Below are 23,639 nucleotides of genomic sequence, written 5' to 3'. Positions count from 1 at the left end.
GCCTGGATTAGTGGTTCTTCCTTGTTCCTTGATTCCTTCTCAAAGCCCCTTTCTTAAAACCCTTGACAAAATCCAAACCCTATTTGTGAATCGTGTTTTTGTTTTGTTTGTTTTGGTTATTTTTGGTGGAGTAAAGCTGATCCCATACATCTCAAGTGTTAACAAAACCACACACCTACCAATAAAAAATCTATATTTAGAATTTTCATCAAGTAATTTTAAAATGTGTTAAAAAAAAAACCATAAGGCGCCACTTCACGTAAGGTGGAGCACTGCCTTACCATCTCTAGACCGCATCAGCGCCAAGGTGTTGGTAAGGCATCTTGCCATCTCTAGACCGCATCAGCGCCTCCTTACCAGCGCCTTAAAAACTATGTTTGATTCTATCTAGGAACCTTATAAAAATGACTTTGATTAAGCGGGTTGCTTAAATCTGAAGAAATTGTTTGAATCTATGAAGGCTCTTCTATGATTATATGTTCAGAAGTTGATGTTTTGAACACATTTACACACTATTTTTATGGCTGTGGAGTTCTGTATCGAGCCTACTCAGCATGACTTTGGAGCTTATACCCATCTTGGGTTGTCTTGTGCTTGTCCTGAGGAAATAGATGGATGTGTATCAGTGGGCATGGCTTGTTTCCTATAACTAACTGGGGGCTTGGACTTGTGTATTATTTTAAGGCGTAGAAGACTCCTACGTCCTGTTGAATGATTGAAGAACCCATTTGGACAATAGGGACAGAAGCTTCCTAGTCATTTATATGTTTGTTTACTTATTGCAATCTTGTTTATACTTTCACTTCCATGCCTGCCATCTCATTCTTGGACTTAGATTATTGTTGAATTTTCGTGCTACTTATTTTCAGAACACAGATATTTCACATGAAATGATACTATGATTTGCTATAAAAAAATGTATATGCTATACTATTCTCACTCTGGTGATATTACTTTTTGTTAGTTGCAATCTGTCCAAATGCTTCCCAAGAAGGCTTTAGAGATTCTCAAGGAGATTAGGTAGTCATTCAGGTCCTTACTCTTAATTAACGGTTTTTGGTGGTAGATGTGTATATTTATGAGCTTTCTTGTGCATTGTCCTTTCTCTTGCTTAAGGGACTTGGCTGGAGTGCTCAAGGGATTGTCAAAGGAGTTTAATATTGAGAAATTCCTGTCTGTTTATTTGAAATCTTTGGCCGACAACAGGTTTTTTACCTTTTTCCTTTCAACTCTTTTTCCTAGAAATATTTCTTCCTCATTTCTTATCGAATTGCTTGTAATTCTTTGCCAGCTCTTCGGATGATATCTCCTGCACTGCTTTGATAACTTTCTTGGAGACAGTTCCACTGAAGGGCTTTATTGATGGTATTGTATCAAAGGTGCTTACTTCCTGTTTGAAGCTATCAAAGAAAATGGATAATTCTACACTAGCTGAATCAGGTATCTTCAATTTTAAAAAATTTTAAGTTCTAGTTTTCATTGTTTTTTGTGGCACAGTATCTTGTTTATTATAACTAAGCATTTAGACTCTGAACTCATTCTGTTTTTTTGAAGTTTTTGCTGGCTTCTATTCTCATATGTTTGTATTCTCGTTCTGAAATAATCACCAGGAAGCTGGGCCAAACAAATATTGTTTGCTATTAATAAGCATTACCCATCTGAACTGCGGGATTCTGTTCGCAAGTTCCTAGAGGTCTGTTTTTTAATTATTCTCTCAATTCATCGCCCAGCCTTCTGGGGTGTGTACCCATAGTTCTAATAGTAGGCTTTTGTTTTGATGCATCAACAGGATTCCAATGTGCAGTCCAATGAAGAAAGTTCTGTTTTAGAGACCTTGTGCATGATGATGGATGGAAGTTTCAATATTTCAACAGGGATCTCTGATTCAAAAATTTGGTTCTCTTTGGAGCATCCAAAGGTATTATTGATATTTCGAATATTGTCAAATTTTGTTATCAGTTATACATATAAGTCCCTTACGCTCCTCAGAAATGGCTTTGAAATGTCATGTTTATTGGTACTTCAGTTGTTGGTATGCTGGCTGATAAGTGATAATTCTTAATGTGATTTAGGCGGAGATTCGACGTGCTACACTTTCTGGTTTGGGGACATCTGGTATTCTGAAAGCTAAGGATGTTGATTCCCGGGTTAGTTTATGGCAATTCCTCGTTATGTATTCACAATTGTTCTCTATTTTTACGTCTTCTCGTCTTAGTTCTTTGTTTCGCCAAGCTGATTTTCTATGGATGTTTGGATTTTTCCTTGACAAATTTTGATTTTGAATTTTTTTTTTTTGTTTCGTTCTTGGGGATATATGGTGCAGAAGCTTGTAACTATCCAAGAAGCACTGTTACGTCGGCTTCATGATGATGATCTCAGTGTTGTTCAAGCGGCTCTTGCTCTTGGTGGATTACGTGATGTCATTGAGACTCCTCATCTTCTTGAAGCATTTCGGGATATACTCCAAAGATGTATTCACATTTTATTTACTGGTGCGTATTGGACCATATGGATGGTTTGAACTGTTATTTTGACAGTTAGTCTTATCTTATCCAATGTCTTGTTTAGCACTTCTAGTGTGTAGCTGAGACAGATTGCCTCATACAGCTAGTTAGTCAAACTTGACTGGTAATTATTCTGCAGGTTTGAATTCTCTTTTATGTTCAGTGTGACAGTGATAGGTTGCTGTTTTGCCACAAGCTTGGCCTGTAGTATAATTGTTAGTAATTTTTCTTCTTGTGTTTTCAATTGAATTGGTGTTACTAATTGAGGCATTGAAAATTAATGTTAATAAAGTACATGCTTCATCGAACTAGGACGTGATCTGTGTGTTTATTTGTGGTTGGCACACCCCAGTTTAATTTTTATTACTGGAGATGTCAGGCTTCATATTTTCTGTTTCATTGTTTTCTTCTTTTTGATTTTTTTTTCCTTGACAAATAATGATTTACTAAAAGAATACCTATAACGATGCAGTCCTGCTTCCAGTTTATGCCTTCTGGGGCTCCTGTAAAAGTGGGGTCTTGTACTGGAACATGCCCCTTTGTTTTATGCAGCCCTGCAAAGTTGTAAGTGATGAGCCAATATCAACCCCAAATAACCAGCTAATGTGCCATGGCAAACTAGAATTGCATCTCACAGCTAATTTCTACGTTGTTAAAATTATAGAGAGTTTTTCATTTGAAGAAACTTAGGTTGTAAGAATTCTCTAGCTCACACATGGGATAGTTCCTACCTTTATATTACTTCTCTTAAAGTTATAAATAAAGGAGCAAGGGCCAATACCACCACCCCAACCCCGGGATTTTGACAAAAACCCTTAGCATAATGCTTCGTTTCTTTCGTGAGAAACAGAGAGCTACTATGAGATGCAGCAGCAGTGTTGGTGGGTTTGCCAAGATGGACTGGTGAGATGCTGGTCAAGTTTTAGGTGAGAGTCCTAGTCCATATTCCTTTTTCCCTATCCTTCTTCGTCCACTTTTCAAGGTCAGTTTCTGAAATCTCCATCCTTGTGCGTACAAGTTCTAGTTTTCTGTTGTTCTCAAGTTGCTATTCTGCCCACTAACCTTTGTTACCTTCTTCTCAAGTGTCAACCAGGTTTCTAGTGCCCACGTATCAGCAACTTAAGCTCTGTTGGCAGTTTTCTGCTATACGAGAGTTCTGTCACAGCAGTACTTCCCTTTGTTTCTATTCTCTACTAGTTACTAATTTTTGATGCACTTGCTATGACAGTTCACCGGAGTTTCCTAATTGGGTTACTTGTTTCTTTTTTTGAACTTGACTTGCTAATTTTGCTTCTAGTTGCTATTTTTCCTTTGAAAAATTCATTACCTAAGAAGAGATGAGAGAATATCCAACGGCCTCGGGGAGAGGGGAGCCACTAGAGACGAGCCGTACAAAGGGACAAGACCATCAGGGAGGGGGAAGAGGGCAAACCCCAGGACACAACAATGAGCTTGTTCATTAGGGAATTCCTTACATGGTGGAGGGGGTAGCAAGTTTGGAGCTAACATTAAAGTAGATAACGTTCCAAATCTCATCAAAGGATCAAAAGTTGAACGTCCATCTACGAAGATTCCGCTTCATTCAAATGTAGTTGTTATTTTTTAATAGTTACTAAATCTTGACTTTCTATTTTAGCAACTTGCTATTCTTGAAACTGCATCATAACTTGAGATCTAGACCTTTGATTTGAACCAGAAATCAGAATTGACTGAGTTGTTCCTTACCTTTACTAGATAATTCGATCTAGGTTTGGATTAGATCTGATCATTTGTGGCTTGGCCATCGATTTTCTCCAGTTTGACCATTCCTCTTTGGCTGCACTTCCAGATCCTCTCTTGTTTTCTGATCCCTAGCTCAGAAAACAACCACACTATCTTTTGACTTTTTTAATTATGAAGCTAAATGTTCAATGAGTTCAATTATCAGATTAATTGATTTGGTTTGAGGTTACTTGCACTATTACAGATGCTTATGCTTTGCCCTTCTACTTTCAAGCTTTGTTTTCTTGGGATTATGGTCAATTGACTGAAATTGCTCACCAGTGGTTGGGTTAAAGATGGTGGATCACTCTGTTTAGCTTTTCCATCATACCATATTTAGTTTTATCTGGATTTTTGTTGAAAATTACATTTTGTACCTCCACTTTCCACTGAATTGGTATCTTACTATTGATTGGAAAAATTAGTCCACAGTCCCCTCTCCCAACAAAAGAGGATGAATTTCATTTCAATCAATCGATCTGTTTTACTGTGGTTACATTAATCCACCATTTGATGGGGGCGGACCTTGGCAGAACGGTAAGGTTGTACCATTGTGACCTAGTGGTTCCGGGTTCAATCAGGAAACATCTTCTTCGCAAACAACGGTAAGGCTGCGTACATCCAAGCATGGTATCGGGTTTCGACCCCTAGGGAGAACGAAATTTCGGTTGAAACCTGGGAAATTTTGAGGAAACCAGGAAATTTTTCCCCGGTTGGGTGGAACTTCGGTTTCGACCCCCAAAATGTGTTTTTGTGGCCTATTTTTTGTGTACATCCTATTTTAGACATTTCTGACACATTCACATAATTAGTTTCATAGAAAGAACACAAAGTCATACTCGTGGGGTGAATCAAAAGTTTGGTAATGTACGTTGAGTCGTTGACTGAAAGTCTGAAACTATACTACATAAGTACATACTCTACAGGCTCTACACTATATGTAGTCTACAATCTACATAAGTACATAATACATAATACAAAGGATCCAAAATAAATAGTAATATTACATCATAATGAGTTATCTCTCAACACTCAACAGTTATGTGACTCAACACCCAACACCCAACACCCAACACCCAACACCCAACACTCAACAGTCAACACTTAAAAGGCAATTCCAAGTAGAGTGTCTAGGCGGTTCTAGCCCATGAGCTGCGTACCACTGCAGGTGTTGTAGCCGCTCTTCTGAATGCACCACATATGCGTCCCATGACATGTTTTGGGCCCAATTGTTTTGGTAGCCCGTCACTACCCATCTATAAGATGCATCATCAACATCAGCTGCCTTCCTTAGGTGGATTTTGCAAGACCCAAGCTTAGATTGAAGTTTTTTTCTTACAAGGGGGAGATCTTGAGTTTTTCCCCAAGTTTCCCACTTCTCAGAGGAAAAAAAAAAGTGGAGAGGGTCACATTTTCCCCAAAGGGTCGAACCAACTGGTTTAGTCGAAATTTCCCACATTTTGGTTGAAATGTGGGAAATTTCATTGAAACATGTCGAAATCTGTGACTTTTTAAAGTCACAGGCTATATGGTATCCGATTGCTGCGATACCATCGAAATGCGCAAAATTTTGACGGTATTGGTCGACTTCTTGAACCATGCATACATCATGACCCTCCCCAGACCCCGCAATAGCGGGAGCCTTTTGAACTGGGTATGTCTTTTTACATTAATCTACCATATAATATTAGAATCAAACATGATCATGTTAGATGTGTAATCGGTCATGATGTTTGATTAGAGGTCTGCTGCTTTTTGTATTGTTTATTATTCGAAAAGTGGAGGTTGTCTGTCCTCTGCTTTGCATGTCTTGACTCTTGGATGTTGGCGGGGGAAGTATAGCATGTTGACCATCTTTACTTTCTGTATGAAACCTTGATGCTTCCTGGAGGTTATCTGTTTGAATCTGGAAAATCCAGTAAAGACTATGTTGGGCACAGTAGAGGGTGAGAGACTGGTGAGGCTTTGCCTGTTACTTCCATATTCTAATGGCTTATGAGTCTGGGATAACTGCTCTTGGTATCATGTAACTTAAAAGAGATTTTGATGAATGATAAGGGTTCATGGTCTTTAGTTCCAACAACCGAAAAAATGGTTTGATATTTCATATATTTCTTTGTTGCTCATTTTTCATTCTTGATTTCCTGCTGCAGGCAAGCCACCTGCCACATCTCGAGCCTCTGATGTGGCTATCTTATGCATTGAATCCGCAACTTTCATCTTAAATGATAGGCGTGACTGTTTGACGTGTGTTGCTACCCTGATCTTTCCTTTACTTTTGATTCTACCAAAGGTGCTTACATTAGATTCTGTGAATATAGTATTTGTTGCTTTTGGAGTTGACCCAAGTGCATTAGTTTGCAATTTTACTTTGTTATTGCCCCTGATAATCTTTTTCTTCATGCACAGACATCGAGATTAAATGTCAAAGCTTTGAATTTAGCCAGTGGAATAGGCTGGCCATTTTATCAGAAACTTTCTGGGACCTACGATGGGATCTTCAGAGAAGAGAAGGTAAACATATGTTGTACCTACCCAAAAAGAAAAAAAGATAGAAAAACTGTAAACATGTATTATGTTGATTACATGACATTACTGCAGAGCAGGGAAGGAAAGAAATTATTTGAAACTATTGCAAGAAAATGGAGTACTGGAGAAATATTTGAAGAAAATTAAATATCTAAGAAACTATTAACCTTGAGAGGTTGAAACGAAAAATTCTCAGGAGGTTTTTATTGAGTTGCCAATGGATCAAATTTCGTTTGTTCTAGCATTGGCGGCTTATTCAGTGGCTGATATGAGAAATGAGTTATGGTAGCTAACAGGTTCAGCTGTCCAGATGGGTGGCAGAGCCTGATCGGAGAAAATTTATTGTTTCTTTATTGAATTCTTAAAGGTTTTGTTCTTGTGATCTCTATTACTAACAGGCAGCATCTTCTTCTTACATGATTCTTTGTATTATATAATATCCTTTTTTGGTCATCGCCTATCAAATCCAAAAGAAATGGATGAGATGTTAATTTTGTTGATCAATTAAGGTAATACAGGATGTGACCTGTGTGAAAGCTGGTTATGATTTGAGTTGATGATGCCAACCTAACCTGGGGAGTAGGGATAGATTCAGGTTGGTCTGGCAGGTTTTCTGGTCAATGCCTGGTTGACCACCAATGGCGAGATTAAGTACTCAACACATACATGATCTATTTATGGTTGTGCCATGCATTGAACTGGTCCAGCCCAAGACTGTCTATGCCTAGTCCGAATTTGGTCTGTGGTTTTGAGGCCCAACGTGATTTTCTGGCTTGGCTGGGCTAGTGGGCTGACCTTGGCCCATTCAGAGCATGGAATTACTCTAATTTCAAAATCTTATGTTACATAGTTATAATTAATTTATTCATATAGTTTGAATGAGGGTTATATTATATTATATTTATTATAACTGTAGTAATTACAATGATATTGTTTGTTTTTTGTTTTGTTTTTTTTTTTTTTTTTTCATGTGTTGTTAGCACATATAACTTTCAAGGCTATTATGTGAAAAAATCTCACATTAGTTCACATAGTTGTCATGGCATCATGACGACCCAAGGCGGTTGAGGGATGGCTAATTGATTTGGCGGTGAATCGCCCTCTATTGCGTTGTCATGGCGATCAAATTTCCCATGTGTTATTTTTTATTTCCCCGATTTTCTAAAGTTATTCTGTATGCTATAATATATACCCTATGACATAAAAAACCAATCAACATTAATTAACATCAAGTCATAAAAATCAACATAGTCACACTCACATCAAGTCATAAAAAAATCAACATGACTTATTGACGTTTAGAGAAATGCTCTTCGTCTATAATAAGTTTTATTGGTCAAATGATTTTATTTTTAGATGAGACTTTTTGTATTAGGTATAACACAAAACTAGCTTTCCAACAAGTCTAAGATTACTTAAATTTGAGTTGTTATGACAAAGTTATGTTTTGGTCAACCTTATTTTATAGTGTGCGAATGCTATTAAATCACCTGAAGTCAAAACAAAAGATTATTTTGCCGGACTTTTGGTTTTTAGCAATGTTTTACTATGATAAGATTTATAAAATTTTTAGAATTGAGAAAAATCGTAGCATTCAAAGGTTGAAAATCGCCCTACAACCAAAAATCCAATTTTTATTCTCGAACCGGGGGGTTGACTTTTTATTCTTTTGGAATTTGATTTTGAAACTATTTTTATTGGATTACAATAGGGGGTATTTGCTTATTTATGAATAATATCTTAAGTAAATAAAATAACAAAATATAAAAACATGAATAAGGGTAAAAAATATAAGACGGCATGAAGTGCAATAAGGCGACAGTCGCTTAGGCCCGAGGCAAACCTGGACACCAAGGCGACGCCTTAACAACTATTTAGTTGAGCCTGTGAAGTTTGCGCCGGCTGGAGCATAGTACAAGTATGGCCTGATGCATTACATACTTGGGTTCAAATAATCTATGCTTGGCCAGCATGGCTCATGTGCAGCCCTTGCTTTTTTTTTTTGGCTGGGTTTCCTTGAGCTACAGAGTGTTAGTTTTGCGGATCTGATCAGGAATTGCAACTGCTTACTGCTTACTATGATTCTGTTATGGTGATTAAGTATTAATGTATTATATCGTCTATTGTGTATTCCTTGGTTTTTTATTGGGTATGCAACTGAAGTATTTAATATCTGAAATAATGCAGAAATCAAACTCTAGCTACATAACCTCAGCTAACATGGTGACAGTTGAAGCTTTGGCTGAAATATTCTCAGCACACCCTGAAGACCATTTGCCTTGGCTGGTTGAATGTTGCAATGATTCTGAGCTTGCAAAGACATTGTTCTTGTTTGTTATAGTGCAGTCTTTTATGATCCAGAAAGAAGGTAAGTACTGTATTGTCTACAATTTTCTGTTCTGTTCCTAATTTGTGATTCATATTTGACATTCTATTAACTTCTCCCCATTAGTAGATCTTAGTTTGTTTTTCTATTTTGTGTATTTCCTTTTGGAACTATTGCAGCATTATTTGGAACTGGTGTGCATTACTTTATTGGACTATTCTGGTGTCTGGCAGTCTGTCGAAATCATAGGTGTCCAGGTGGCTTTGTCTGGATTGGTGCCTTGGTTGAAATATATGCTCTCTCTGAATGTGCTTCATATCACTTGGTTCTTGTGGATTTTTTTATTAGCATTCACTAGCTATTAAAACGGTTAAGTTGCACACTATTGCACCATGTTGGTCACAGGTTCGAAACATGGAAACAGCCACTCCTGCGAAGCAAGGGGTAAGGCTGCATACACTTGCCTCTCCCAGACCCTGCAGTAGCGGGAGCCTCGTGCAATGGGTTGCTATTTTTTATTCACTAGCTATTAAAACCTCAAATGATTTTTCAGGTTTTAATGGCTATCTTTGGATTGGAGAGAACCTTATCAAAGCTCTTTTTTCTGTTTTTTATGACACCAGAAACGACTTTCTATATGTTGATAGTAAGGGTGTCAGTCAATTCGGTTTTGGTTCGGTTCCAAATGATGATAAGGTGTACCATAACCGAACTGAGAACCGACTCGATTCTGTATTTAGATACTCGAACCGATTCAATTCGGATCGGTTCTGATATGTAGCTTTAATTCGGTTATGAAAACGGTTCCACTTTTGAACCATGACTGTGATGGACCAAATGCCATAATGGGCTCAAGTTATGGGCCTTATGGCCATTGCTAACTCTAAAATTATCTTAGCTTGTAAATATGTGATGATAAATTGCAAAAAACACTTACCACATAAAAAAAAAAAGAGCTTGCAAAAAACGATCTTGAATGCTAAGAGCAATTCGGTTCAGTTTCGGTTCGAACCAACGGTTCTGACACCCTAAACTGAAACCGAGCCGAACCGAATAGCATACACATATTCGAACCGAATTTGAACCGAATAAATTCGGTTGGGTTTCGGTCCGGTTAATTCAGCTCGGTTTCGGTTTGAAATTGACACCTTTAGTTGATAGTGAGCTAAATGTGTTGGAAATAGACCGTTCTTGTATGGATCAATGGTGTGAAGGATTAGTTCATGCTCATTATTTTCCCTAGGAGTGAAGGTTTAGCTCATACAAATTATTTTTGCCCTTCACGGAAGTTTCCAAACACCTTCAATTGGTTGATTTTGACAATTGGCCAACGTTTAAATCTCTTTAAAAGCCCGATAAATAGTATTTATATAATATTTTCCTCTTAAATGTATGAAAACTGAGACGGATTGATCATAGACAGAAAAGAGACTGTTAAGAGAAACTGATAAGGGACTGAAAACCAACCAGACCGGCAGCTTTCGGCGGATTAATTATCAGTCTGGTTTTGTCCTGGCCCTTATATATGCTATTAGATCAGACTGGACCAACCCTTTGATACCCCCATCCGTTGGTTGGGCACCCAGTTCTCTGATTAATATATTTTTATTGTGGTAAATTGCTTATAGGCAGGTCATTATATGGGCTGGGATTAGCGTGCCTATATCTTGCCTTTTTAATAATTGGGCAGGTTCCTGCTGGGCATATAGCCCAAGACAGCCTAGCTCCATTTTCCTGAAGCTGCTTGGTTGCTGTCCATGGCTAGAGATTGTTCAATAATGTGGTTGTTATCATTAGTCTCTTCTAGCAGAAGTTTCAGTGCATGTTTTTCACCCCCGTATAATTGGTAATCCCATGGAAGGACGTTTTGTTTCCATTGCTCTCCTTGATACATTTATGAGTCTATTACCTTTTGGGCTATAAATTCATGCATGAAGTGCTAAAGGTCAGGACTGACCCAGGGACCCAGGGACCCAGGGACCCAGAGGAAGTGGGACTTGTACTGGGTTATAGTCCTGCAGTTGTTAAATGACTGATAAAACTCATTTTGCCATGGACTCGTGGACCTCTTACTGGGCCTTTAAGATCTGTTCTTACCCTCATGCTTTTGTTTGCATCACGTGCCAGTGTGCATATTTATCCCCTCCTGTGCCTGCTAATAAGGGGAGGGCCAGAGAAAGGGGGGTGGGGGGGGAGGAATCCCTGGTTGATCATATGGTCCTCTATGGTGGGAGTATATGAATATAAATGATATATGGATACTATTGGGTGTCATTCTGTTCAATATTTGCCGTCTGTCTTCATTCCTCCAATATGGCTATTGGTGTTGCATCATACCCTTACTTTTGGTTACCAAATACTAGCCTGACCATTAGTTAGAACTCATACCAAAAGAATTTATTTATGTTTACAGAATGGTGAAGTCAAACATTATACCATTTTTTGTTTCAATTGCTGCCTCATGGTGATGTCCTTAATGTTGTATACTTGTATAGCCAGCTATTATTGAAAACCTGCCGTTGTTTACAGTGATTAATGATTTTAGATCATTTATTCTTTTCAAGTATGCATGGATTTCAAAAGATAGAAATACAAAGGTGTGCATTGTACAAGCTTTTGTCAACGGCTGATTTTTTATTTTCTTCTTGCTAGATATTTATAGTTTACTGGTACTATTCCGAGCTTGCTTTCCAGTTATCAAGCATGAGTGGGATGCAATTGAGTCTGGGGGTGACGTCATATTTGCAGAGGAGGTACAGCAACAGAATTCTGCAGTCTTCTTTGTTATATTGTACTATCATAACACTGATGTTTCTGATTATGCTTTACCCCACTGATTTTCTCTTCTTTCTTTAATCTATGTTTTTTTTTTTCTTCTGCACCATCTGATGTGTAGTTCAACGTTGAAAAGTTGGAGAAGGGTTGCCGTGGATTATTGGATCAGTTGTTAGTTTCCAATTTTAAGGAATTAAATGCAAACCTTTTGATTTGCTTGTTCTGGATGATCCTGAGTTCTGCTGGTGCAAGAGATGCCATGGTCAGTAGAGAGCAGTTCATCTGTATATATATTTTTTCTTTCTCATTTGATGGGGGCAATGTATATTTTATATAATGACAGTTGCCTCTTTATTAGTTGGTTTTAATGCCATTCAGATAGTGATACCTGCTCTGACTATGTAAACCTCTTTCACCTGCAGGCTAATGATGGGGAGTGGCTATGTGCACTTCAGGATCTGTTTGTCCTCTTTGCATCTTCTCAATTGAAGCATGTCTTTAAAGAACATCTTCATTTCCTTGTGACAAAATGCAACATCTCTCCTGTTCGTTTTCTAGCCAAATTTTTTACTGGAGAAGGTTGTGTATCTTCACTTCCTCTGATTGTATTCTTCATAGCCATCTCTGTTGCATGATTCTGTTTACTTTGTGGATTTGTTAATACACAGCACATATAGATTTTTTCTTCCAAGTTTACTTCCTTACCCAGTCTTTTCAAGAATAGAACTTTCGTACTTTGGTTTGGTGTTTGTGCATGCTTTGTTCTTCTTCCTCTTCTTTTTTTTTTTGCATCCTCTTTATTTGGAAGCTCATTTACTTAACATCAGGCTTTCCTCTTTAAGTTTATACTAAGGCGACAACTGTTGTCTGGTTCTGGGAATATTTGGTATTTGCACTGTTTTCTCATTAGTGCGATTTCTCTCCTCATAGGTTTTTGTGTTGCACTTCAAATTGAGAGTCTTCATTGGTTTGCGACAATGTGCTCTCATTTTGCTTCCTTGGGAAAGAGTATAAGAAGCAACTGTTTGCAGCTGGAGGAAATTCTACTAGGAGTTCCTTCTGTTTTTGTTCCACTTTCCAGTGACAACCAGGTTTCATATGATTGCGTTGCCTACTGAATGCTTTTGTATTTGCTTTTGCCTATTTTGCCACACATATTTCTTGCTGTTATATTATTACACTAGGAAGTTGCACAGATTGGTTCTTAAAGATCTATTTTCTTCCTTTTCAGGATATGCGTGTTGCAGCTATGAATTGTGTCGAGGCGCTTTACAAATTGTGGTGCCATTTGGACGTTTCTAGTGGGAAAAATGGTGTTTCTTCTCTGGAATTAATTAGTTTGATAGCTTATCGTCTTTAGATTTCATTTTCTTCATTCTCCTGGTTATTGTTCTTCTCTGATGTAGTAAAATGACAGGGAATGGCACTATGTTGACTCGTAGCAAGTTGACGCCTCTCAGGGAGCTGTTAGGGTTAATGGTTCAGCAAAAACGGCAGATTTCATCAGACAGGGACTTCCTTCCATCATGTTTGACGTCTTTGCTTAGCTCTTGCTGCCACACCCTTTTGGTACCACAGGATACTGACAAAAGGTTTTATTACAGTTAGACATACTTTCATATTTTTTTCATCCATTCGGAAGCATTACATATCTAATTAGTTCAGTATTTCAGTTATCTAAAGGTGTTAGCCTTTGGTTCTTCCCTCTCTCTGGTGGTTTTATATTGTTTCTTGCATGTTAAATTAAGCAATATATCTATCGTATTAAAGGAGTGAAAGAGCAAAGAATGAACACGAGTTTGAAAGTAGAATTTTGCGATAAACCTTTCTTTAGATTGAAGGATGAAGAAAGTGCTTTGCCCATTGTATATGTCTGTCATGTGCTTGATTTTCTATGGACAGTTTCTATTTGTACTATTTGCAGAATCTATTAGGCACTATAAGTAGACCCTGTCATAGTTCCTTGCTTTTTTCTGTTTTCGCAGATATTAGCATTTTAGTGATAATCTGGTGCATTTACTGATGTCCAATTGCTCAACATATCTTATGTTGGGTTGCATAGCGCATAGCTTTGGATTTCTTACTTCTATTAAGGGCATGTTCTTCATAAAATCAACATCCTCTTTTCAGGTTTGATCAATATATGAAAGAAACCATCTTACATTTAATCCTGAGCTCGGCGCTAGAACTCCCTGCATATGGAAAGGTCTCCCCTGAATCTTTAAACTGTCATTCTATTCTTCTATGGTTATAGCAGTATGTGATGTGCAGATATTGTTTGTAACCATTTGTTGTTATACTCAAAAAGCTTTTTTGATCGTTATATTTTTGTAACAAAGCCCCATACTTCAGGTTTTGAAATACCAGAATTTTCTTAGATCTTAAACACAGATGAAATGAATATGAATGTTTTTGCAGCTTATGGTTTTATCATTGTTCAAAGGAATCGGCTCTGCAATCATGAATATAGAAGCTATAAATTTATTGCTGGCCGAACTTTTGAAAAGTAGAACTCAATATCATTTTGGGATTGATAAGTCCGGTAAAAAATTGTCAAAGATTGAAGTTGAGACTGTATGCCTTCTGCTGGAGGTAAATTTACTGAATCCATAATCTTTTTCTTAGTTTACAATGCCTTCTTGTTCCATTATGTTCTGTTCTTTGAAATTTCCATATTTAACGATTTTAGGTGTGTGCTACTCTAAATACTTCACTTGGTGATGATATCCCTGTAGAGCATCTATTTAATGGATTGCAAGTAAGTAGCTGTAGCTATTTGTGTGCAATATTTTGAATTTGCGGATCTAAGAGGCTGTTATCTGGAATTATTTATGTATTCTTTGCCGTGTGTTGTTTGTTTTCCCAGGTGGATGGTGTGTTCTCGGAAGACCCTGCCATCATACAGCCTTGTGTCACAGTCTTGCAAAAGCTCACTCACTCTTTATACAGTATCTTGAAGGCTGAGCAACAGGTTATTTTTGTACTTTCTAGTTTGAACTTGTGATTGGTGAAAGAATGTCTTCATTGGGATTAGATGAGCCTAGATGTCAAGGCATAGTTGTGAAACAATGTGATATATCTCAACTGTGTTTCCAATATGATGGATAAATTATTTTATGTACGTGCACACGCACATGAACGTGTGCAGAAGGTTCAAGAAATTGATTTTCAAAACTTGGGGACAAGTTGGAGCAGTGTTGATGCTGTTCTTGGGGACTGTAGCGATGCAGTTCCTTCTCTGTTGGTGGTGATTCCAATCACACCCTACCATGGTGATTCAGTCTGTTCAGGCTCTGAATTTTTTTCATTATCACAATATCACTTTAAGATGTGGTTTCGTTACTCTTTTTTCTTATAATGGCTTTATGCACATTGTTAACTGCTTGCCACCTTTTCACCTAAAAGCTCAAACTGTTAGGGAAGGGCAGCATCGTATACATCAAAATAACCCCCACAGGTGCAGGCCTAGATTCCATGGTCCTTGCACATGGAGCTCAGCGGCATTTCCTTCGTGGGGCAACGAGGGAGAGAAGAAATGTCGGGAAAACTCTTGCGATGCATTTCCTAGGAGTCGAACACTTGACCTCCCTGCCCTGATAACATGTTAGCCACCTGATGCAGAATCGAGGCTGAACCAAGCTGAACCTTCTGGCATTCTCAACCGAGACGAAATGGCTCCTGTTTGATTTTTGGGTTCAATAGGATATTTTAGGATTGTTTTTATTTTGGGGAAATCTGTCATATTTTTTATTTTAGTAGATATTAGGCTTAGTAGGAATTTCCAATTCGAGTTTATTTTGTTTCTGATTTTATTAGCTTTTTAGATCCTAGGAAGTAATTAGGAAATTTAATTGTGTTTCAGTTTCAGACTTTAAATAGGAAGTTTTAATTTGGTTTTCATATAAATAGGTTTGTAATACCATACATTGGGCTATGTTTTGAGGATGAATTATTGAGTGTTTATGATGCCGGGTAGGTGCATAACCATGGTCGTGTGACCTTCTCCCCCCCACCCCCTTGTGCTATTCTCTCTCTGTTTATTTCTTCTTCTTATTTTCTGATATTGACCTTCTCTGTTTTCTGGGTTACATAAACAGCCCCAATTGTCGAAATCGATCTCCATTGATTCTCCTCAGATGAGCCTGAGATTTAGGGCGTAAGAACCCTTATCTTACAAGACTTGAGCCGTAGAATTTCAGCCGCAAAGAAGATCCCTTCTGTGAGAAACTAACCTGCTACCATAACCAGACCTATGGCTATTCTTGTCGCCAGGCCTTGTTTCAGAATTTTCTAATCTAATCTGTAGCCGCTGGTTCAAGTTATCGTGGGCTGCTATCGATATGGCTGAGGCTTGGGTATTAATCCCTGAAATTTTACTTAGTGGAGTTCACATAGGTGAGATCGATCACCTAAAATCTACTGTTTCTACTGCCCTTGTTTCTGTCCAAAGGTTGAAGACAACCCAGATCGTCAGTTTTGTTTTAAAGACCCTTATTCTGGTTTCCCATTATACCCCTAGAAAGCATCTTAATACTTCCTTGTCCTTTAGTTACCTTTAGTTCCAAATCTGACCCTGAACAATAAATCAAATTCCCACTTGTGTTCACTCTTCTTGACCGACCCATTTAACATTAGAAATTCTGGATATTTACAAGAGTGCCATTCTCCTTTGCAACTCCAAATGAATTATAGAACTGCCATTATACTTTGATATTTGAGTTATTAATTCTTGAGTGGGCCCATAGGCGTTTCGATTCCATTTTTTGGGAACCTGGATCTGCATCACCACCGTTTCACCTAACAGATTGAACTGTTAGGGAGGGGCAGCATCAATCTATACATCACAGTAACCAATTTCTTGTAATGGATTTATGCACATTGTTAACCAATTTCACAATCTCATCCTTACCTTGGATATATAGATGTTGTAGAACTAACATCCCAATGGTTAGATTTATGATTCTAATTTTTAATTTGTTAGCTTCCAGTCTCTGTCTTGATTTTTTCTTTTTGTTGGTTATGTTTGGATTTATGCTGTTTTGTGATTTTTCATTAATTGTTTCTTGTGAAATTTTCATATGAGATTGAGTTGTTATAATAATTGGCTTCTACAAAGAACCCAACGTGATGGATCATGCATGTGCTCCCCCATCCCCTCCCCCCTCCTCCTCCTCCTCCTCCTCCTCCTCCTCCTCCTCAAATCAGAAAAATGCTTGTGGTCTGGCATTAGGTCAAATGTTGCCAGTTCCCGGCCTCCCCTCCCTCTGAAGACATTCATTTCGTGGTTGCAATTTTCAATAGCTTCTACTGGGACACATAATAGTATAATATAATTCGTTGAAGTCTCACTATGTGTTCAGTAACAGTTCAATGAACTGATATTCTTGTTGTTGTCAGTTAAATTCCTGGCTTCTTTGTTGCTCACTGCTTTACGACTCAAGTTTTACCATTTCTCTTGTTTTTGGGCAGGATCATCTTCTTCAAGTACTTGTTTCTCTGTTTCGGAATGAGAATGGCGATATACAAAATGCAGCTAGAGAGGCTCTGCTGCGTGTAAATGTCAGTTGATTCTGCTGTCTCAAACTCATTTCTCCCCAATTTTTGTTTGACTGTTTGTTAGATGCCAGAGAGCTTGTCTTGTTGTTATTCATAGTTTTCTGGTTGTTATTTTAGCTATTGTTATCTTGTGGATGATTGTAATTGTCAGTAGTAAAATGCTGGGTCTGCTAACTTATTTTCTTCCTTCTCTTTTCTCTTCTTGTTTATCCTTTTCCACATTAGGGCATAAGTAAAAAAGATTAGTAGCAATATATGACATGTGGTGTCTTCTTCTTCTCATAAATTTGTTGTTCTCAACAAAAGATTAAAAAAAGGGGAAAAAAGGTGACCTGTGGTGAAAAAGCTTGTTGAGATGACTGTAGTTAGTTTTATTCTTACCTTGGTTAAGTTTTATTATTTACTATTTACTGTAGTAAATCTTTTAGATAGAGACGCTTAGTCAACGTATCTTGTAGATAGGGACGCTTAGTCAGCGTTATCCTACTTCCCTTATTTGATTTATTGTAATCTTATTATAAATAAGAAAAACTTTGTCATTACTGACAAGTTAAATCATTCTCTAAATCTTTGATTCTCAACTTGGTATCAGAGCCAAAAACCCTAAAATTTTTTTCTTCTTCCTTTTTGGTTTTTTTCTTAGCCCTCGGGGGCCCTCGCCTCCTAGTCTAGCATGGTAGACTAAGACCCGTTCCATGCAAACCTAAGCCCTAACCCACTGCGCCTTCTCACCGCTCCTGCTTCTGCCTCCATTGCGACATCGCTGCCTGAGCCTCGCCGCCGTCGTCTCTCTTCTTGCAGCTGCCCTGCGCTTTCTGTTGCCTACGCCTGCATCTGTGCTTGTCGCTGCCATCAGCGCTTTCTGTCAGAGCCCCTTTGCGCCTGCCTGCGCAGTCCACGTGTTCTTCTCTCTTAGCCATGACTACAGTAAATGATGATGCTAAGGTTGTTGTTGCCTCCTCTGAGGTCTTTAGTGGTCACCGTTTAAGCAATTAGTCCACTCTTCATCCTGGACCAATCAAACTTAATGGTCAGAACTACCTCACGTGGTTGACACTTGCCTCCTTACTATCCGTGGGAATAACTTCTCTGGTTTTCTCACTGGAGACACTCCTCAACCGACTGACCCAGTCGCTACTAACACCTGTTTAGCCAATGATGCTATTGTTATGTCCTTTCTGATCAACTCTATGGAGCCTTCTATCAGCCCAAGCTTTGTCCCATTTAACTCTGCTAAGGATCTCTAGCATGCAGTAAGGCAAACCTATTCTCGGGGGGGATCTATGCTCAAGTCTATGAGATTCGTCGAACCGTTCGTTCCACCACTCAGAAAGGGTTGTCTCTTTCAACTTATTATTCCACCTTATGCAGCCTATGTCAACAACTGGATTTCTATCACCCAGTCCCTATGGCTTGTCTTACTAATGTTGGTACACTTCAGAAGGAGCGTGACATGGAATGGGTGTATGACTTTCTAACAGGTCTTAATCCTGAATATATGATCAGATCAGGGTACAGATTTTGGGTTGCGAAACTTTTTCGACTCTTCTCCAGGCATATAACTTGGTTCCATCTGAGGATCATCGTCGCTCTGTTATGGTACCCTCTACAATTCCTGTTTGGTCTGCACTATCAGCTACTCCGACTGCTGAAATCCTGTCTAAGGGTTCTACCCCTACTCAGGAAGCTGTTTAGTGTGATTATTGTGGTCGCCCTCGCCATACTAGGGAAACATGTTGGAAGCTCCATGGTCGTCCCAAGGGTGGGCGTAACAGCAAAACTGGAAAACAAGGCCCCCAGGCCCATCTGTCTGAGTCTGTTGACAGTCCCTCCACTACTGCTCCGTTCTCTCTAGATCAAATGGCTGCCCTCAAGCAACTAATGACACAGTTAGGCACTTCTCCTGCTCCTTTTTTGTCCAACCTTGCTCAAACAAGTAATTTCCTTGTTTCTTCCTCTCATTCTCCCTTATGGTTACTTGATTCGGGTGCTAATGATCACATGACAAGTAGCTCTGAGGTCTTCCATACTTATATTCCTTGTTCCGGTCGGGATAAGGTACGTGTGGTTGACGGTTCCTTGTCCCCCATTTCTGGTAAATGTTCCATTTCCCGTGCCTCTACAATTTCTCTTCCATCTATGTTGCATGTCCCAAAATTATGTGCTAATCTTGTTTCCATCTATCGTTTAACTAAGGAGTTGAATTGTTCTATTCACTTTTTTTCTACCCATTGCTTTTTTTAGGATCTGGTGCAACGATTGGGTATGGTCAGGTCCGTGATGGGCTCTACTAGGATTCTCCACCGGCTGTGCCTCCTCCTGTGGCAGTGCATACTCTTCGTTCTAACAGCTCTCTCTCTCAACTCCACCAGTGGCACCGTCGTCTGAGACATCCTTCTATTCATATTTTACGTCGCATTTTTCCTACTTTAGATAAACATTGTTGTTTGGAACAACTTAAGTGTGATGTATGTGAGTTTGCTAAACATACACGCACTTCTTACTTTCCTACTGAAAATAAAAGTGACATTCCTTTTTCTATTATTCATTCGGATTTGTGGGGTCCTTCTCGGACAATTGATAGGAATGGCTTTCGTTGGTTTATTACTTTATTGATAATTGTACTCGTCTGACATGGGTATACTTGTTGCATAATGAGTCTGATGCCTTCTCTTGTTTTAAATCTTTCAATGCCATGCTTCGTACCCAGTTTGATGCCACTATACGAGTCCTTCGTAGTGACAATGGCACTGAGTATATAGATGGGGAGTTTCAGAAATACCTTGATTCTCAAGGCATTCTCTCCCAAACATCTTGTGTTAGGACACTTGAACAAAGTGGGATCCCGGAGCGCAAGAATCATCACCTCCTTGACATTGCTCGGGCTCTAATGTTTGCTACTGGTGTTCCTAAATATCTATGGGGCGATGCCGTTCTTACTGCTGCCCACCTTGTTAACTGAGTGCCCTCTAGTTTACTTAACTTTAAGTCCTCAATTTCTTTTCTCCCTGATCCTACAATTGTTTATAGTCTTACTCCTCGGGTTTTTGGGTGTGTCTGTTTTGCCCATAATTCCTCTCCTTCAAGGTCCAAGCTTGATCCTTGGGCTCTTAAGTGTGTTTTCCTTGGTTATTCGGCTTCTCAAAAAGGGTATAAGTGTCATCACCCTCCTACTCGCTGCTTGTATGTCACTATGGATGTCACTTTTCATGAGTCTGAGGTGTGTTTCACATCACCTCTTCAGGGGAAGAGTCTTGAGGAAGAGCCTCCTTTTATTATTGATACGTCTCCTATTCAGGGTATGCCTCTCATTCAGGGGGAGCCACCAGATCAGCCTGTAAGAGATGTGATGACTTACACTAGGAGGTCCAAGGAACAAGACACCAATGAGCAAGACACCACTGGTAACCAGCCATACCCTTCTGAAGCATCTCCATTGGATCCATCAGTATCAGGTAATATTTCTCCTATACTTGATATTACACCTGTTACTTCTTCAGATCCTCCCATACTTGATATTATACCTTCTGCTCTTACAGTGGACGATCTTCCTATCGCTGTTAGAAAAGGAGTTCGTTCCTGTACCAAGCATCCCATCTCCAATTTTGTTTCCTATGTATCTTTATCTCCATCCTATAGGGCCTTTGTTTCTTCGTTGTCTTTTGTGTCTATTCCATAGGGTTGGAAGGAAGCCATAAATGATCTGAAGTGGAAAGCTGCAATGGTTGAAGAAATGCTAGCATTAAACAAAAATGGTACCTGGGAACTTGTTCTTCCCCCACAGGGAAAGAAATTAGTTGGGTGCAAGTGGGCGTTTACAGTCAAGCCAAAGGCTGATGGAACAGTTGAGCGGTAAAAGGCACGCCTGGTGGTTAAGGGCTTTACCCAAACCTATGGGATTGATTACCAGGAAACCTTTGCCCCAGTTGCAAAGATGAACTCTATCAGGGCATTGCTATTTGTTGCTGCAAATCTGGGATGGAATTTTCAACAACTGGATGTCAAGAATGCATTTTTGAATGGAGATCTTAAAGAGGAAATTTCTATGGATATTCCTCCTGGCTTTGCCACTCCTTCCAGTGTCGAACGTGTTTGCAAGTTGAAGAAGTCGTTGTACAGCCGCAAGCAGTCTCCTAGGGCATGGTTTGGTCGGTTCATGAAAGCTATGATAAGCTTTGGATATAGACAGAGTCAAGCTGATCACACCTTGTTCACAAAGGCGAAAGGTAACCAGGTCACTGCTCTGATTGTCTATGTTGACGATATTGTGATTACTGGTAACAATGATGAGGAGATCTCCAATCTTAAGGCCTTACTAGCAGCAGAGTTCGAGACTAAGGACCTAGGAACCCTTCGGTATTTCCTTGGGATTGAAGTGGCTAGATCTAACAGAGGTATCTTCATTTCCCAAAGGAAGTATGTTTTGGATCTCCTTAGTGAGATAGGTATGCTTGGGTGCAAGCCTGCAGATGCCCCCATGGAGGTCAATCATCAGCTGAGCAGTGCAATGGGTGACTCTGTTGATAAAGAGCAGTACCAGAGACTTGTTGGCCATCTGATCTGCTTGTCCCACACCAGGCTTGATATTGCTTATGCTGTGGGAATTGTTAGCCGTTTCCTTCATGATCTTAGGACACCTCACCTTGAAGCTGTGTACCGGATCCTATGATATTTGAAATCCGCTCCTAGAAAGGGTATTTTGTATTCTAATCAGGGGCACCTGAAGATTGAGGCCTTTACTGATGCTGACTGGGCTGGATCTATTGATGATCGGTGATCTACCTCTGGGTATTGTACTTTTCTTGGAGGGAACCTTGTTACTTGGCGTAGTAAGAAACAGTCCGTGGTATCTCGGTCTAGTGTTGAAGCCGAATATCACGCAATGGCCCAAGGGATTTGTGAGCTGGTCTGGCTTAAGAGTCTATTGAGTGATCTCCGAGTTAATGTTGAAGGTCCTATGCGTCTGTATTGTGATAACAAGGCAGCCATCAGCATCGCCCACAACCCTGTTCAGCATGATAGGACCAAGCATATTGAGATTAATAGACACTTCATCAGAGACAAGCTTGACCAAGGGATTGTCTGCATTCCCTTTGTTAGTACTGCAAATCAGTTAACTGATGTGTTTTACCAACTTGAGGGGGAGTGTTGAGATGACCGTAGTTAGTTTTATTCCTACCTTGGTTAAGTTTTATTATTTACTATTTACTGTAGTAAATCTTTTAGATAGGGACGCTTAGTCAGCATATCTTGTAGATAGGGACTCTTAGTCAGTGTTATCCTACTTCCCTTATTTGATTTATTGTAATCTTCTTATAAATAAGAAAGACTCTGTCATTACTGACAAGTCAGATCATTCTCTAAATCTTTGATTCTCAACTAAGCTTGAAAAGTAGGAACAAGAATTAACTTATTAGGGAAAAAAGAAAAGAAGCAGTAATGGAAGACAAAGCTACAGGGGCTGGAAAGGAACAAGGGAAGAGCCCCACCTGAATGCAAAGCCCTAAAACACTCATCCATGATCCAGGTCTTTGCTGACAAACCCCATAACAACATATAGAAAGTTCTCTTCTATAAGACGGATACAACATCCAGCTCCATGGCTACCCTTTTCACCTGGAATTCCCTATCCACAAAAAAGAACTAACTAGACTGACTCCAAGTCTTCACCTTGGCTAGTCGATTGAAAACAACACCCTCTAACAGCTTTATCTGAGCACTAGTCCCACGTGGGAAGTTGGTGAAACTTTTAACTCTATCTGTCCCTATTTCAGCCCTTTGAGACAAGGGACCTTATGGAAAGATTTTGTTTAATCTCAAACTCACCTTAAGAGAGCACACCATCTTCAATTTTTGACTCTGCTGGCAATTTGACATGACCTTTGCCGGAAAATCTATTGTGATACTGCTGGCAAGCTCGCCTTTGGAGCTGCAATCAACCACGTTTGGAAGTAGTGCAATATTCATAAATGGACTTCCAATCTAAATCCTTTGATAAGATTTGGAATGCCATCTACTTTGATGTCTCCTTTAAGCTCTCTTCGATTCCTTGTCTTCCTGTTGTAGACTCCCAAGGAACAAGCTCATTATTGATTCCTAGGGATTACCCTCTTCTCTCTTGCTCCCTCTCCCCCCCTATGGGTTGGAGCATTTTTCTTGTGTTTTCCTTCCCCGTTTGGGGCCTTGTA

General features: G+C 39.2%; 1 protein-coding gene across 1 annotated transcript in view; it reads left to right on the top strand.

The window, feature by feature from the left end:
- Positions 1-957: 957 nt before the first annotated feature.
- LOC122067519 (uncharacterized protein At3g06530) overlaps positions 958-23,639 on the top strand; it is a gene marked incomplete at its 3' end in the record, with an annotated part of 35,518 nt that continues 12,836 nt past the window's right edge. Inside the window, 21 exon segments of the mRNA XM_042631368.1 lie at positions 958-1,020; positions 1,117-1,206; positions 1,292-1,440; positions 1,611-1,693; positions 1,790-1,918; positions 2,073-2,147; positions 2,324-2,492; positions 6,419-6,558; positions 6,675-6,779; positions 8,982-9,162; positions 11,773-11,873; positions 12,017-12,157; positions 12,318-12,474; positions 12,826-12,986; positions 13,127-13,208; positions 13,313-13,487; positions 14,026-14,101; positions 14,314-14,487; positions 14,585-14,653; positions 14,762-14,866; positions 17,365-17,454. Of these exon segments, the coding sequence (XP_042487302.1) occupies positions 980-1,020; positions 1,117-1,206; positions 1,292-1,440; positions 1,611-1,693; positions 1,790-1,918; positions 2,073-2,147; positions 2,324-2,492; positions 6,419-6,558; positions 6,675-6,779; positions 8,982-9,162; positions 11,773-11,873; positions 12,017-12,157; positions 12,318-12,474; positions 12,826-12,986; positions 13,127-13,208; positions 13,313-13,487; positions 14,026-14,101; positions 14,314-14,487; positions 14,585-14,653; positions 14,762-14,866; positions 17,365-17,454 (2,493 nt within the window).

Source organism: Macadamia integrifolia, unplaced genomic scaffold, assembly GCF_013358625.1.
Source record: "Macadamia integrifolia cultivar HAES 741 unplaced genomic scaffold, SCU_Mint_v3 scaffold2955, whole genome shotgun sequence".
Taxonomy (NCBI): domain Eukaryota; kingdom Viridiplantae; phylum Streptophyta; class Magnoliopsida; order Proteales; family Proteaceae; genus Macadamia; species Macadamia integrifolia.
The sequence above is the reverse complement of the archived record's forward strand: the minus strand, read 5'-3'. Positions and strand labels throughout refer to the sequence as shown.